This window comes from Bos javanicus, chromosome 11 (assembly GCF_032452875.1).
Source record: "Bos javanicus breed banteng chromosome 11, ARS-OSU_banteng_1.0, whole genome shotgun sequence".
NCBI lineage: Eukaryota > Metazoa > Chordata > Mammalia > Artiodactyla > Bovidae > Bos > Bos javanicus.
The window spans coordinates 4,528,045-4,541,018 of NC_083878.1; the positions used below are offsets into that span (position 1 = coordinate 4,528,045).

General features: G+C 40.5%; 1 protein-coding gene across 5 annotated transcripts in view; it reads left to right on the plus strand.

Moving 5' to 3' along the window:
- The window catches only part of MRPL30 (mitochondrial ribosomal protein L30), a 14,959-nt gene extending 8,731 nt beyond the window's left edge, over nt 1-6,228 (plus strand). For all 5 annotated transcript variants that reach the window (XM_061431646.1, XM_061431645.1, XM_061431649.1 and 2 more), the window contains 4 exons: nt 186-266; nt 5,475-5,621; nt 5,855-5,928; nt 6,007-6,228. In XM_061431646.1, the coding sequence (XP_061287630.1) occupies nt 186-266; nt 5,475-5,621; nt 5,855-5,928; nt 6,007-6,139 (435 nt within the window). In that variant the 3' untranslated portion in view covers nt 6,140-6,228. The remainder of the gene's footprint in view (nt 1-185; nt 267-5,474; nt 5,622-5,854; nt 5,929-6,006) is intronic.
- Nucleotides 6,229-12,974: the final 6,746 nt, after the last annotated feature.

The following is a 12,974-nucleotide window of genomic DNA, read 5'->3' on the forward strand; positions in this document are numbered from 1 at the left end:
CCTGGAGAACTCCATGGACAGAGGAACCTGGCAAGCTAGAGTCCATGGGGCTGCAAAAAGTCATACAAGACTGAGCGACTAACACAAGAACAAAAAGAATAGACTTTCGTCACCTAAAAATAGTAGGTTTGGGTTTCTGCACTAGATAGAGTGCTAAAAAACAAATGTTTTATGTCATATTTTAGACGGCAACAAAAGGTGTGGAACCTCTTGTTTGTACAGACTGGATTCGTCACAAATTTACGAGGTCAAGAATTCCAGATGAAGTAAGAACAAGGTTTTGTTTTCCTGTTACTATTTTTGAAAAACATGTTGTATTTTGAAAGGTACTGGTTTTTGTAATATTGGAAACTTTCACGTTAAATTATTTGTCAATATAGGTAGAAGGGTAGAGTTTTAAACATAGGGTGATTTAGGTAAATAATTATTAAAAATAAAGTTGTGCTACTGGCCTTTTAAGTAGTGGATTTTTTATCATCTCAGAACCTGTTTATTCCTGTTTATTCCAAAAAATATTATGGTTTTTTCCCTTAATATTTTGTGTTTTCATATCACCGTTGTCCTGAGAAAACAAACTGTCTTCCTCCTGCTCAGACTGTCCCTGTGGCTCTTGGTTTTCACTCTCTATCAACTGTTGCTAATTTGGATCTTCTCTGCTAAACTTGTCTGTACCTATCATTGTTTCAAAAAACTCTGGCTAAGCCCTCAATAGATTTTTGTTTTGTTTTCTCCAAATTTTCAGTATTATGGTAAAATGCATAAGATATAAACTTTAGTATCTTAACTGTTTTTTTAAGTGTACACTTCAGTGATATTATGGGCTTCACTGGTGGCTCACATGGTAAAGAATCTACCTGCAATGCAGGAGACCCTGGTTCAGTCCCTGGGTGTGGAAGATCCCCTAGAGAAGGGAATGGCAACCCACTTTAGTATTCTTTCTTGGAGAATTCCATGGACAGAGGAGCCTGGTGAGCTACAGTCTAGGAGGTCGGAAAGAGTTGGACCCAACTGAACGACTAACACTTTCACTCAGTGATATTAAGTACTTTCAGATTATTCTGTGACCATCACCAGCATCCCTCTCCAGAACTCTTCATCTTACAAAATTGAAACAACTCTGTTCCCATTAGACAGTAACTCCTCATACCTTCTTCCCCCAGTCTCTGGCAACCACCATTCTCTACTGATTGTTTAAAAGCTAAAATAGTATTACCGTCGATTATTTTGATACCCTTAACATGCTTGATGTTCTTTTATCAGAACTCTCTTTTTTTCCAAGTCATGGTCTGCAACTACATTGTCATATCTTTCCGTGTTTCTTAGACTGTAAACTTCTGGAAGAAAAGGATAGGTACAGATGTTAACATTTGTTTAAAATGTGGAAGGCAGTGATTTTGATCGCCAGCTGTAGTGAGTGTGAAAACTTTCCAGCCTCATAGAAATGACCCTGAAGTGTGCATCTGTAGCCTGTTGCTTATCTCCCAGACTTATTCCTGTTTTCTCAAATAATTTCTAAACCTTGCTGCTTGGATAACCCATAGGTATTTCAAGTTATCCAAAATTGAGCTCATTGTCTTACTTTCCCTCCAAATAAGCAAACTAAAAGAACATGCTTGTCCTGTATTAGTGATGTCAGTTGATCCTCTGTCTGATTTCCCAGACTGAAAACCTTTGAGTCAGTCTCAACCCCATCTGCTCCCTCACCCACCACAAATCCATCTATTTTGCTGGCCAAAGTCCCTAGATCAGTCCTTTTCTGTTCCAGCTGCTGTAATTCAGACCCTTAAACCATGTCCCTAAGTCCTTCTTGAGTTTTTTTTTGTATCAGTCTCCACCTCCAGTTCTTTTGAAAGAGTTTTCTTTCCAAGCCTATCTTTGAAATGTCATATTGTTTCAAACCTCCAATAGCTTTATATGCCTTCTGGAAATTTCTAAAGACTTAGCATAGTTGAGCTTGGTTTAACTCCCCTTGCATTGCTTTTCATGTTTTTTTTCCTACCTTATTCACATGGAACCACTGACTTTTCCTGAATATTTCATGCTCCTCACACCATTTCTTTATGTCGTCTCTCCTTTTCTTTGGTGTGCCTACCCCATCCTGTGTCTGCCACCATTCTTCTCACCCAACATTTCATCAAAAGCTCTAGAAAAATATCCTTCATCCCACCTGTTTGGAGACAACCACTGCCCACACCCTCCATGTACTCCTCTTTTATGTATTTTTAAAGATGTGCATCATCTTGGCTGTCATGCTTCTCTAGCTGCTTTCATCACTTAGCAATGTAACCTGATCCTCCATGGAGAAATTAATGATTGAATAATATTCTTTGTGATTAAAGTAACATCTTTTTTTGTCCTTCCTCTGTTTCCCCAAAGGTATGACTCTCGACTTAATGTTTTTGAGACCTTTCTGCATTTAAGGGTGTGTGTATGTATGTGTACATGTATACACACACATATATGGGTTCCCTGGTGGCTCAGTGGTAAAGAATCTGCCTGCAATTAGGAGACCTGGGTTTGATCCCTGGGTCAGGAAGACCCCCTGCCAACTCCAGTATTCTTGCCTGGAGAATTCCATGGACAGAGGAGCCTGATAGGCTATGGTCCATGAGGTCCCAAAGAGTTAGACACGACTGAAGGACTAACACACACACATATGTATAGAATTGTTTGATTCACGTTTAGAATTTAAGGTCATATTCTTAGAATCAATATTTATAGAATACATCACATGTACACACTCATCATGGTATCAGTAAAGTTAAGTCGCTCAGTCATGTCTGACTCTTTGTGACCCCATGAATCACAGCACGCCAGGTCTCCCTGTCCATCACCAACTCCTGGAATTCACGCAAACTCACATCCATCGAGTTGGTGATTCCATCCAGCCATCTCATCCTCAGTCATCCCCTTCTCCTCCTGCCCCCAATCTCTCCCAACATCAGAGTCTTTTCCAATGAGACAACTCTTTGCATGAGGTGGCCAAAGTATTGGAGTTTCAGCTTTAGCATCATTCCTTCCAATGAACACCCAGGACTGATCTCCTTTAGAATGGACTGGTTAGATCTCCTTGCAGTCCAAGGGACTCTCTTAAGAGTCTTCTCCAACACCACAGTTCAAAAGCATCAATTCTTCGGTGCTCAGCTTTCATCACAGTCCAACTCTCACATCCATACATGACTACTGGAGAAACAATAGCCTTCACTAGACGGACCTTTGTTGGCAAAGTAATGTCTCTGCTTTTCAATATGCTATCTAGGTTGGTCATAACTTTTCTTCTAAGGAGTAAGCATCTTTGAATTTCATGGCTGCAGTCACCATCTGCAGTGATTTTGGAGCCCCAAAAAATAAAGTCTGACACTGTTTCCACTCTTTCCCCATCTATTTCCCATGAAGTGATGGGACTAGATGCCATGATCTTAGTTTTCTGAATGTTGAGCTTTAAGCCAACTTTTTCACTCTCCTCTTTGACTTTCATCAAGAGGCTCTTTAGTTCCTCTTCACTTTCTGCCATAAGGTAGTGTCATCTGCATATCTGAGGTTATTGATATTTCTCCCGACAATCTTGATTCCAGCTTGTGTTTCTTCCAGTCCAGCGTTTCTCATGATGTATGTACTCTGCACGTAAGTTAAATAAGCAGGGTGACAATATACAGCCTTGACGTACTCCTTTTCGTATTTGGAACCAGTCTATTGTTCCATGTCCAGTTCTAACTGTTGCTTCCTGACCTGCATATAGGTTTCTCAAGAGGCAGGTCGGGTGGTCTGGTATTCCCATCTCTTTCAGAATTTTCCACAGTTTCTTGTGATGCACACAGTCAAAGGCTTTGGCATAGTCAGAAAAGCAGAAATAGATGTTTTTCTGGAACTCTCTTGCTTTTTCCATGATCCAGCGGATGTTGACAATTTGATCTCTGGTTCCTCTGCCTTTTCTAAAACCAGCTTGAACATCTGGAAGTTCATGGTTCACGTATTGCTGAAGCCTGGCTTGGAGAATTTTGAACATTACTTTACTAGCATGTGAGATGAGTGCAATTGTGCGGTAGTTTGAGCATTCTTTGGCATTGCCTTTCTTTGGGATTGGAATGAAAACTGACCTTTTCCAGTCCTGTGGCCACTGCTGAGCTTTCCAAATTTGCTGGCATATTGAGTGCAGCACTTTCACAGCATCATCTTTCAGGATTTGAAATAGCTCAACTGGAATGCTATCCCCTCCACTAGCTTTGTTTGTAGTGATGCTTTCTAAGGCCCACTTGACTTCACATTCCAGGATGTCTGGCTCTAGGTGAGTGATCACACCATCATGATTATCTGGGTCATGAAGATCTTTTATGTACAGTTCTTTTGTGTATTCTTGCCACCTCTTCTTAATATCTTCTGCTTCTGTTAGGTCCATATGATTTCTGTCCTTTATCGAGCCCATCTTTGCATGAAATGTCCCCTTGGTATCTCTAATTTTCTTGAAGAGATCTCGAGTCTTTCCCATTCTGTTGTTTTCCTCTATTTCTTTGCATTGATCGCTGAGGAAGGCTTTCTTATCTCTTGTTGCTATTCTTTGGAACTCTGCATTCAGATGTTTATATCCTTTTCTCCTTTGCTTTTCACTTCTCTTCTTTTCACAGCTATTTGTAAGGCCTCCCCAGACAGCCATTTTGCTTTTTTGCATTTCTTTTCCATGGGGATGGTCTTGATCCCTGTCTACTGTACAATGTCACGAACCTCTGTTTGGTATAGATGAAGCAAATACAGAATCCTGCTACACATAGTGATGTGGAAATTTGTTTTTTTGTGGTGTGGAAATTTGGTTGTTTTCGCTCAAGAGTATATTGTGACCATCCTTCAAAGTTAGTACCTACAAAAGTGGTAAATGTAAGCCTTATTTATTTTAATAGCAGCATTAAATTCAGTAGAATCCAATGTAATTTATTTGCATCATATCTGATTTAGTTATATTATTACTAGTTTTATTTAGAATGTAATAATTATGACTATGCAATAATCATAATTTTTTAGCTATTCTCTTGAGGAATATGGATATGGCCTTTAAATGTTTCAGTATTACAAATAGTGTTATACATATATCCTTATTTGGGGATGTAGCCCAGTGCATACTTCTTTTTAATAATACCCATGTGTTATTGTAAGTTTATATTTATCCCCTCCTTGAATGGGGTAGGGGATGCAGTTCAAGGCCCATCGGTATAGTGCAGTGCCTTCTCCTGGCATTTGTCATCCGGTTCCTCCTGCTTTGTTCTTTATCAAAACAAAACAAAATCCCTGGCTATGTGATGTTTTTCTTAGTGCATGAACTCCTTTGACTTTATCTATCTGAGTAGTTGGACTGGTAGAAATGTTCAATTTGAGGATGAGGATTGTAGAATGATTAGATATGAAATCATAATGTAGTTGTTTGAAGTTTTGGGGGTACATTGAAGCTATGTTGAAAATTTATCATTTATAGTTCTTCTTTCTAGGTTTTTCGGCCTTCACCTGGAGATCATGAAAAATATGGTGGGGATCCACAGCAACCTCATAAACTGCATATTGTTACCAGAATAAAAAGTACAAAAAGACGTCCATATTGGGAGAAAGATATAATAAAGATGCTTGGGTTACAAAAAGTATGTACCTGTTTTAGTCATCTTTAGTGTTGTTTAAATTTGCTGTAAATTTTCCACCTTTAAAACTTTTAACCTACTTATTCAATATTTCTTTTGTTTAAACGTATTATTTCATGTAATGTATTAGAAAGTTTGATTTAGATAGAAGGAGACTTCACCTTAACCTCTTCCTGACACGTGGGACCATCTGCACTGTTGAAATTGATCCCTAATGTTGTTTCCTTTGTTTGTAGGCACACACTCCTCAAGTTCACAAGAATATCCCTTCAGTGAATGCAAAGCTGAAAATAGTTAAACATTTGATAAGGTTTGTTATCTGTTATTCTAGCAGTTTCTTAAAATGTGTTACCTGGTATGACACTAACAGCATCCTCTCATGTCACAGAATCAAGCCCCTGAAGCTGCCCCAGGGTCTCCCAACAGAGGAGGACATGTCCAACACGTGCCTGAAGAGCACTGGCGAGCTGGTCACGCGGTGGCTTCTGAACCCAGCGGACCAGGAAGCGAAGAAGTGCTGACGGCCCAGCAGCTTCAGAGTAAAAAGTGGAAGTCATTTCTATTTAAAGATGGTGAGAAAGTTCTCATTAAAATATTGAAAAAATTCTAATCCTTTTCACTGGCTAAACATGGTGTGATTCTTCCTTGGTGTAGACTTGGAGGTTTTAGTGCTATTAATTGGTTTAATTCACTCCCCACCCCACCCTCGGTAGTTTATCTCCCCTTCCTCCCCAACCACCCCCCAGTAGTGAACTGGAAAATGGGTAAGAATAGCAATGTTTAAACACGTGGGTTCAAGTGACACCTTAGCAATCATCATTAACTTTTTTAAAAACTGGTTTTCTCATTTGGATTCAGCACACTCTATGAGTGGCCCTTTAAAAACATTTTTTTTAAATTTTTAATTGAAGGATAGTTGCTTTACAGTATTGTGTTGGTTTCTGCCAAACATCAACATGAATTAACCGTAGGTATATATATGTCCTCTTGAACCTCCCTCCCCATCCCATCCTTCTAGGTTGTTACAGAGCCTATAAGTAGCCCTTTGAGTAAAGAGTGTGTTATGTGTTGGGGAAATCCAGAGCTGACCAGATGTGGTTCCTGCCCTAAAGGAGCTTAGTCTGCTCTGTTGGAGAACAGAGATTCAGCCAGAGGCATTAGACACCGGGTATAGCTTGACAGATTGCTGTGTGCTGTCATCTCTATAAGTTCATATGTGGACTTGGCTTCATTCTATTCTTTAACACCCAGTAGTATCTATTTTCTAGTTATAAATCTCATTTGGCCTAAACTTTATTGATATTCCTTGAATTCCTAGAAACCTCTGCCAACAGTTGAGGTTTATTATTTAAAACAAGAATGAGAAGGGACAAATTCTATAGGGAAAATTATTTCCTTTCCTTTGTTTCCTTTTCAGATAGTTGTAGGGGTGGGGAGAAGTAAGAATTTTAGGAGAGGTTTAGTACGGGGAGATCTGTGGCAACTGATAACTAAAGATGATGCTGAAGACTCGGAATTCTGTTGCCCTTTATTTTCCTTCCTTCAACTCTCCTAAAACCTGGCTCAGGCAGCAGTAACATTGGCATACTCGCTGCCTGTGGTCCTGTGTCTGTCCTGTCAAAGTCTAGGCATCAAGCAGAAGTGCTGCCTGAAGTGAAGCCAGATCCATGAATTAATAAACTTCAAGGAGTCACAGTTTCAGTTCCACAATTACTGACCATCCGGTACATATATAGCCTGGAGAGGATATAAAGCGGAAGGATACTAACTTCACAGGGCTGGTTCTAACTGGTTCAAGTGAAGTCACTCAGTCGTGTCCAACTCTTTGCAATCTCATGGACTGTATCCTACCAGGATCCTCCGTCCATGGAATTTTCCAGGCAAGAGTACTGGAGTGGGTTGCCATTTCCTTCTCCAGGGGATCTTCCCGACCCAGGGATCGAACCCAGGTCTCCCACATTGCAGGCAGACACTTTACCATCTTTGCCACCAGGGAAATCCCCCCAACCAGGGAAATCCCCCATTCTAACTGGAGAGATACCTATTTGCCACAACAGAAGCTGTCCATGCTGGAGTTAGCTTGAGGCCAGTTGTGGATATGAAAGTTGCCCCTGCTGATGTTTTCCCATCTTTTAGTGGGCTAATACTGTTTTACATGGGGAGAGGACCATTGGTTAGTTTTTACCCAAAGAGTCTAACAAAGTTTGGATAAGTTACTTTAACTTTAGCTATGCCTGACTAAAGGAAAATATCTAAATCTTCATTTGGATGTTTAGAAATGAAATTGTCCAGAAGAGTAAAAGCCTGTTGGGAGATGAGCACAGGCTAGAGCGTTTGTTTTCTGTTGTCGTGTGACAGTACCACAGTCTCAGCCGCTTAAAACCACATGTGCTCATTACCCCACTGTTTGTCTGGGTCAGGCATCTGGGCATGGCTTAGCTTGCTAGTCCACTTACGGTCTGACAAGGTTACAAAAAAGGTATCAGCCAAAACTGGCCTCTTGTCAGAGCCTTGACAGAACAGGTATCTGCTTCTAAGCTGTCCCAGGTTGTTGGCAGAATTCATTTCCTCGTGGCTATAAAAATCAAGGCAAGTTGCTTCTTTAAAAGCGGCATCAGAGTGAGAGACTCCAGCAAGATGGGTGCTACCTCTTAGGTTATCATGTAAATGCAGTCATCTGGATTCCATCTCCTTTGTTGCATTCCACTGGTTAGAAGCAAGTCATGGGTCCAGCCCACATTCGAGGAGGAGGGAAGTTCCACAAAGACATGACCACCAGGGGCCGGGGTCAGGGGGCCTCCATGAAGTTGATATGCCAAGCCTGGTCAAGTCCATCCTCAAGCTGGACAAGGGGAATCCCAAGATTCATACTCCTTTGCCTCCCATCATTTCAAACCTTGTGAAGTGAAGTGAAGTGAAGTCTCTCAGTTATGTCCGACTCTTGGCCACCCCCTGGACTGTAGCCTACCAAGCTCCTCTGTCCCTGGGATTCTCCAGGCAAGAGTACTGGAGTGGGTTGCCATTTCCTTCTCCAGGAGATCTGCCCAACCCAGGGATCGAACAAGGGTCTCCCACATTGCAGGCAGATGCTTTACCATCTGAGCCACTTTGTAGGGACTTCTTCTTCCCTGTCTTTGTGTCTCTGAGAATTGCTTTATTTCACAAGGTTTGTCTGGCCACTCCTTGGTGAAACCATTGGCCCTTTGGTCAGGCTCAAGGGAGATAAAGTTACCTAAGTACTATCTTTTTAAGAGCCTCTCCACTTCCCAGGGTCTTCTCAATCTAAATGGTGCCTCTTTCAGTCCAAACACCTGTTTTCTTCATCTTTTCTTGATAACAGTACTAACTGTTAATAGTACGCTTCTCATTCTGTCACAGTTTCACCAAAGTTTGGAATTGCGCTGGCCACTTTAGGAAGCTTTTGCCATGAGCAAAATTGTGTGTTTGGGAGATACTTTAGAACAAAAAGAAAAGAAATCTCAATGAAGACATTATTTGTCTTGTTTTTTTTAAAAAAAATTTTTAAAGACTTTTTTTAATGTAGGTGGTATTCTTCCCTTCTTATATTTTGAGGAGTATTAAGTATTGACTTTCAAGCACACAGCTTGATAAAAATATCAAGGGTCTAAATTACTGTCTAAACCATCTGTCACCTTTTTTAAAGTATACATGTCACAATCTGTTTTATACATTAAAACTTTTCTCAACTTTAATATCTTAGGTAAATAATTAATTAATTAAGACTAGGGGACTTCCTTGGCAGTCCAGTGGTTAAGATTCCACACTTCCACTTCAGGAGGCGCAGGTTCAATCCCTGGTCAGGGAGGTAATCTCTGACCTGCACATGCCATGCAGCCTGGCCAAAAATAAAAAAAAAAGACTAGAAGTCTGGACAGTTTTCAAATAAGAAACAGATACAAAACATTAATCACTAAATAAAAATTTTACCCTTATTGCTTAGCATGGCAATCTAGTGACAAATGATGAAATGCCTTTGGATAAGATTACTTATATTCCTTTTTCCCTCGAAAGTAGTAAGATGATATGAAATGATTGGAGAAAAAAATAGCCAAACAATTTTTCATTTTCTGTCCTCTAATTTTCTTCATTGTTTGGAGAAAAAATTATTGATCACTTCAGTTAATGATAATGTAGTTAATTATGCATGTGTACCTGCTCAGTCAGTCAGTCGTGTCTGACTCTTTGACCCAGTGAACTGTAGCCTGCCAGCCTCCTCTGTCCATGAGATTTCCCAGGCAAGAATACTGGAGTGGATAGCCATTTCTTCCTCCAGGGAATTTTCCCAAACCAGGGATGGAACCCAAGTCTCCTGCATTGGCAGGCGGGTTCTTTACCACTGAGCTACCTGGGAAGCCCAGAGGGAACATACCTCAACATAATAAGGGCCATATACGACACACCCACAGCAAACATCATTCTCAATGGTAGAAAACCTGGAAGCATTTCCTCTTAAGATCAGGAACAAGACAAGGATGTCCACTGTCTCCACTATTATTCAGCATAGTTTTGGAAGTCCTAGCCATGATAATCAAAGAAGAAAAAGGAATAAAAGAAACCCAAATTGGAAAAGAAGTATGCATAGAAAATCCTAAAGATGCTACCAGAAAACTACTAGAGCTCATCAATGAATTTGGTAAAGTTTCAGGATACAGAATTACTACACAGAAATCTCTTGCAATCCTGTACACCAAAAACGAAAGATCAGAAAGAGAAATTAAGGAAACAATCCCATTCACCATCAGATCAAAAAGAAAAAAATTCCTAGGATTAAATCTACCTTCAGTTCAGTTCAGTCGCTCAGGCATGTCCAACTCTTTGTGACCCCATGAACTGCAGCACGCAAGGCCTCCCTGTCCATCACCAACTCCCGGAGTCCACCCAAACCCATGTCCATCGAGTTGGTGATGTCATCCAATCATCTCATCCTCTGTCATCCCCTTCTCCTCCCACCTTCAATCTTTCCCAGCATCAGGATCTTTTCAAATGAGTCAGTTCTTCACATCAAAGTGGCCAAAGTATTGGAGTTTCAGCTTCAGCATCAGTCCTTCCAGTGAACACTCAGGACTGATCTCCTTTAAGGTGGACTGGTTGGATCTCCTTGCTGTCCAAGTGATTCTCAAGAGCCTTCTCCAACACCACAGTTCAAAAGCATCAATTCTTTGGCACTCAGCTTTCTTTGTAGTCCAACTCACATCCGTACATGACTACTGGAAAAAACCATAGCCTTGACTAGACGGACCTTTGTTGGCAAAGTAATGTCTCTGCTTTTTAATATGCTGTCTAGGTTGGTCATAACTTTCCTTTTAAGGAGTAAGCGTCTTTTAATTTCATGGCTGCAGTCACCGTCTGCAGTGATTTTGGAACCAAAAAAAAAAAAAAAAAAAGTCTGACACTGTTTCCACTGTTTCCCCATCTATTTGCCATGAAGTGATGGGACCGGATGCCATGATCTTAGTTTTCTGAATGTTGCACTTTAAGCCAACTTTTTCACTCTCCTCTTTCATCAGGAGGCTCTTTAGTTCTTTGCTTTCTGCCGTAAGGGTGGTATCATCTGCATATCTGAGGTTATTGATATTTCTCCCGACAATCTTGATTCCAGCTTGTGCTTCATCCAGCCCAGCATTTCTCATGATGTATTCTGCATATAAGTTAAATAAGCAGGGTGACAATATACAGCCTGATGTACTCCTTTTCCTATTTGGAACCAGTCGGTTGTTCCATGTCCAATTCTAACTATTGCTTCCTGACCTGCATATAGGTTTCTCAAGAGGCAGGTCAGGTGGTCTGGTATTCCCATCTCTTTCAGGATTTTCCACAGTTTCTTGTGATCCACACAGTCAAAGGCTTTGGCATAGTCAATAAAGCAGAAATAGATGTTTTTCTGGAACTCTCTTGCTTTTTCAGTGATCCAGCGAATGTTGGCAATTTGATCTCTGGTTCCTCTGCCTCTAAAACCAGCTTGAACATCTCTAAGTTCATGGTTCAAGCCTGGCTTGGAGAATTTTGAGCATTATTTTACTAGCGTGTGAGAGGAGCGCAGTTGTGTGGTAGTTTGAGCATTCTTTGGCATTACCTTTCTTTGGGATTAGAATGAAAACTGACCTTTTCCAGTCTTGTGGCCACTGCTGAGTTTTCCAAATTTGCTGGTATATTGAGTGCAGCACTTTCACAGCATCATCTTTCAGGATTTGAAATAGTTCAACTCGAATTCCATCACCTCCACTAGCTTTGTTCATAGTCATGCTTCCTAAGGCCCACTTGACTTCACATTCCAGGATGTCTGGCTCTAGGTGAGTGATCACACCATCGTGATTATCTGGGTCGTGAAGCTCTTTTTTGTAGAGTTCTTCTGTGTATTCTTGCCACCTCTTAATATTTTCTGCTTCTGTTAGGTCCACACCATTTCATCTTTGCATGAAATGTTCCCTTGGTATCTCTAATTTTCTTGAAGAGATCTCTAGTCTTTCCCATTCTATTGTTTTCCTGTATTTCTTTTTACTGATCACTGAGGAAGGCTTTCTTATCTCTCCTTACCATTTTTTGGAACTCTGCATTCAAATGGGTTATCTTTCCTTTTCTCCTTTGTTTTTTACTTCTCTTCTTTTTCTCAGCTATTTGTAAGGCCTCCTTAGACAGCCATTTTGCTTTTTTGGATTTCTTTTTCTTGGGGATGGTCTTGATCCCTGTCTCCTGTAAAATAAATCTACCTATGGGGGCAAAATTACTTTTAAAAAGTAATATCAACAAAAAATAAAAAGTAGGGGGAATTGATCTTCCTAGGTTAGTTATATGTCCATTAAATACATTTCAGTGAATATATTTTTTAAGTTAAACATAGTCCTTGGACACAAAGACTGGTACCATAAAAATATCTTGTAGAAGTTTTCTCCACTGTTCTGAAATTAAAAATTCTCCCCTTGCCCCCACTCCCTTTATTATTATGAATCTGAACAGGTACTAGGGAACAGCTTCAGTTAAATGGAAATCACCAGAGGCTCTTGGCTTATTTCAGTCTTTCTTCACCTCCAGTAGCCAAGATGTGTATCCACCTTGTCTAAGAACCACAGCAGCAATAATAAAAGTATGAAAACTTCAGTTGATTTAGTTCTTGGGTCTCCATTAATCTTAATGGCTTCCCATGCTGTGCTATATAGACTTCCACTGACAGTAAACCCCTGGCATCTTTCAGATAATCACCTAACCTTGGTAAACTGGTGCTGTTCCTTCACACATCGCTGTCCAATATTGCCACTCTAAACCCAGCCACCTCCTTCCCTCTCCCACAAAGGGACAGCCCACAGTTGCTTGCCTCAGGGAACTAGCCATACCCTAAAC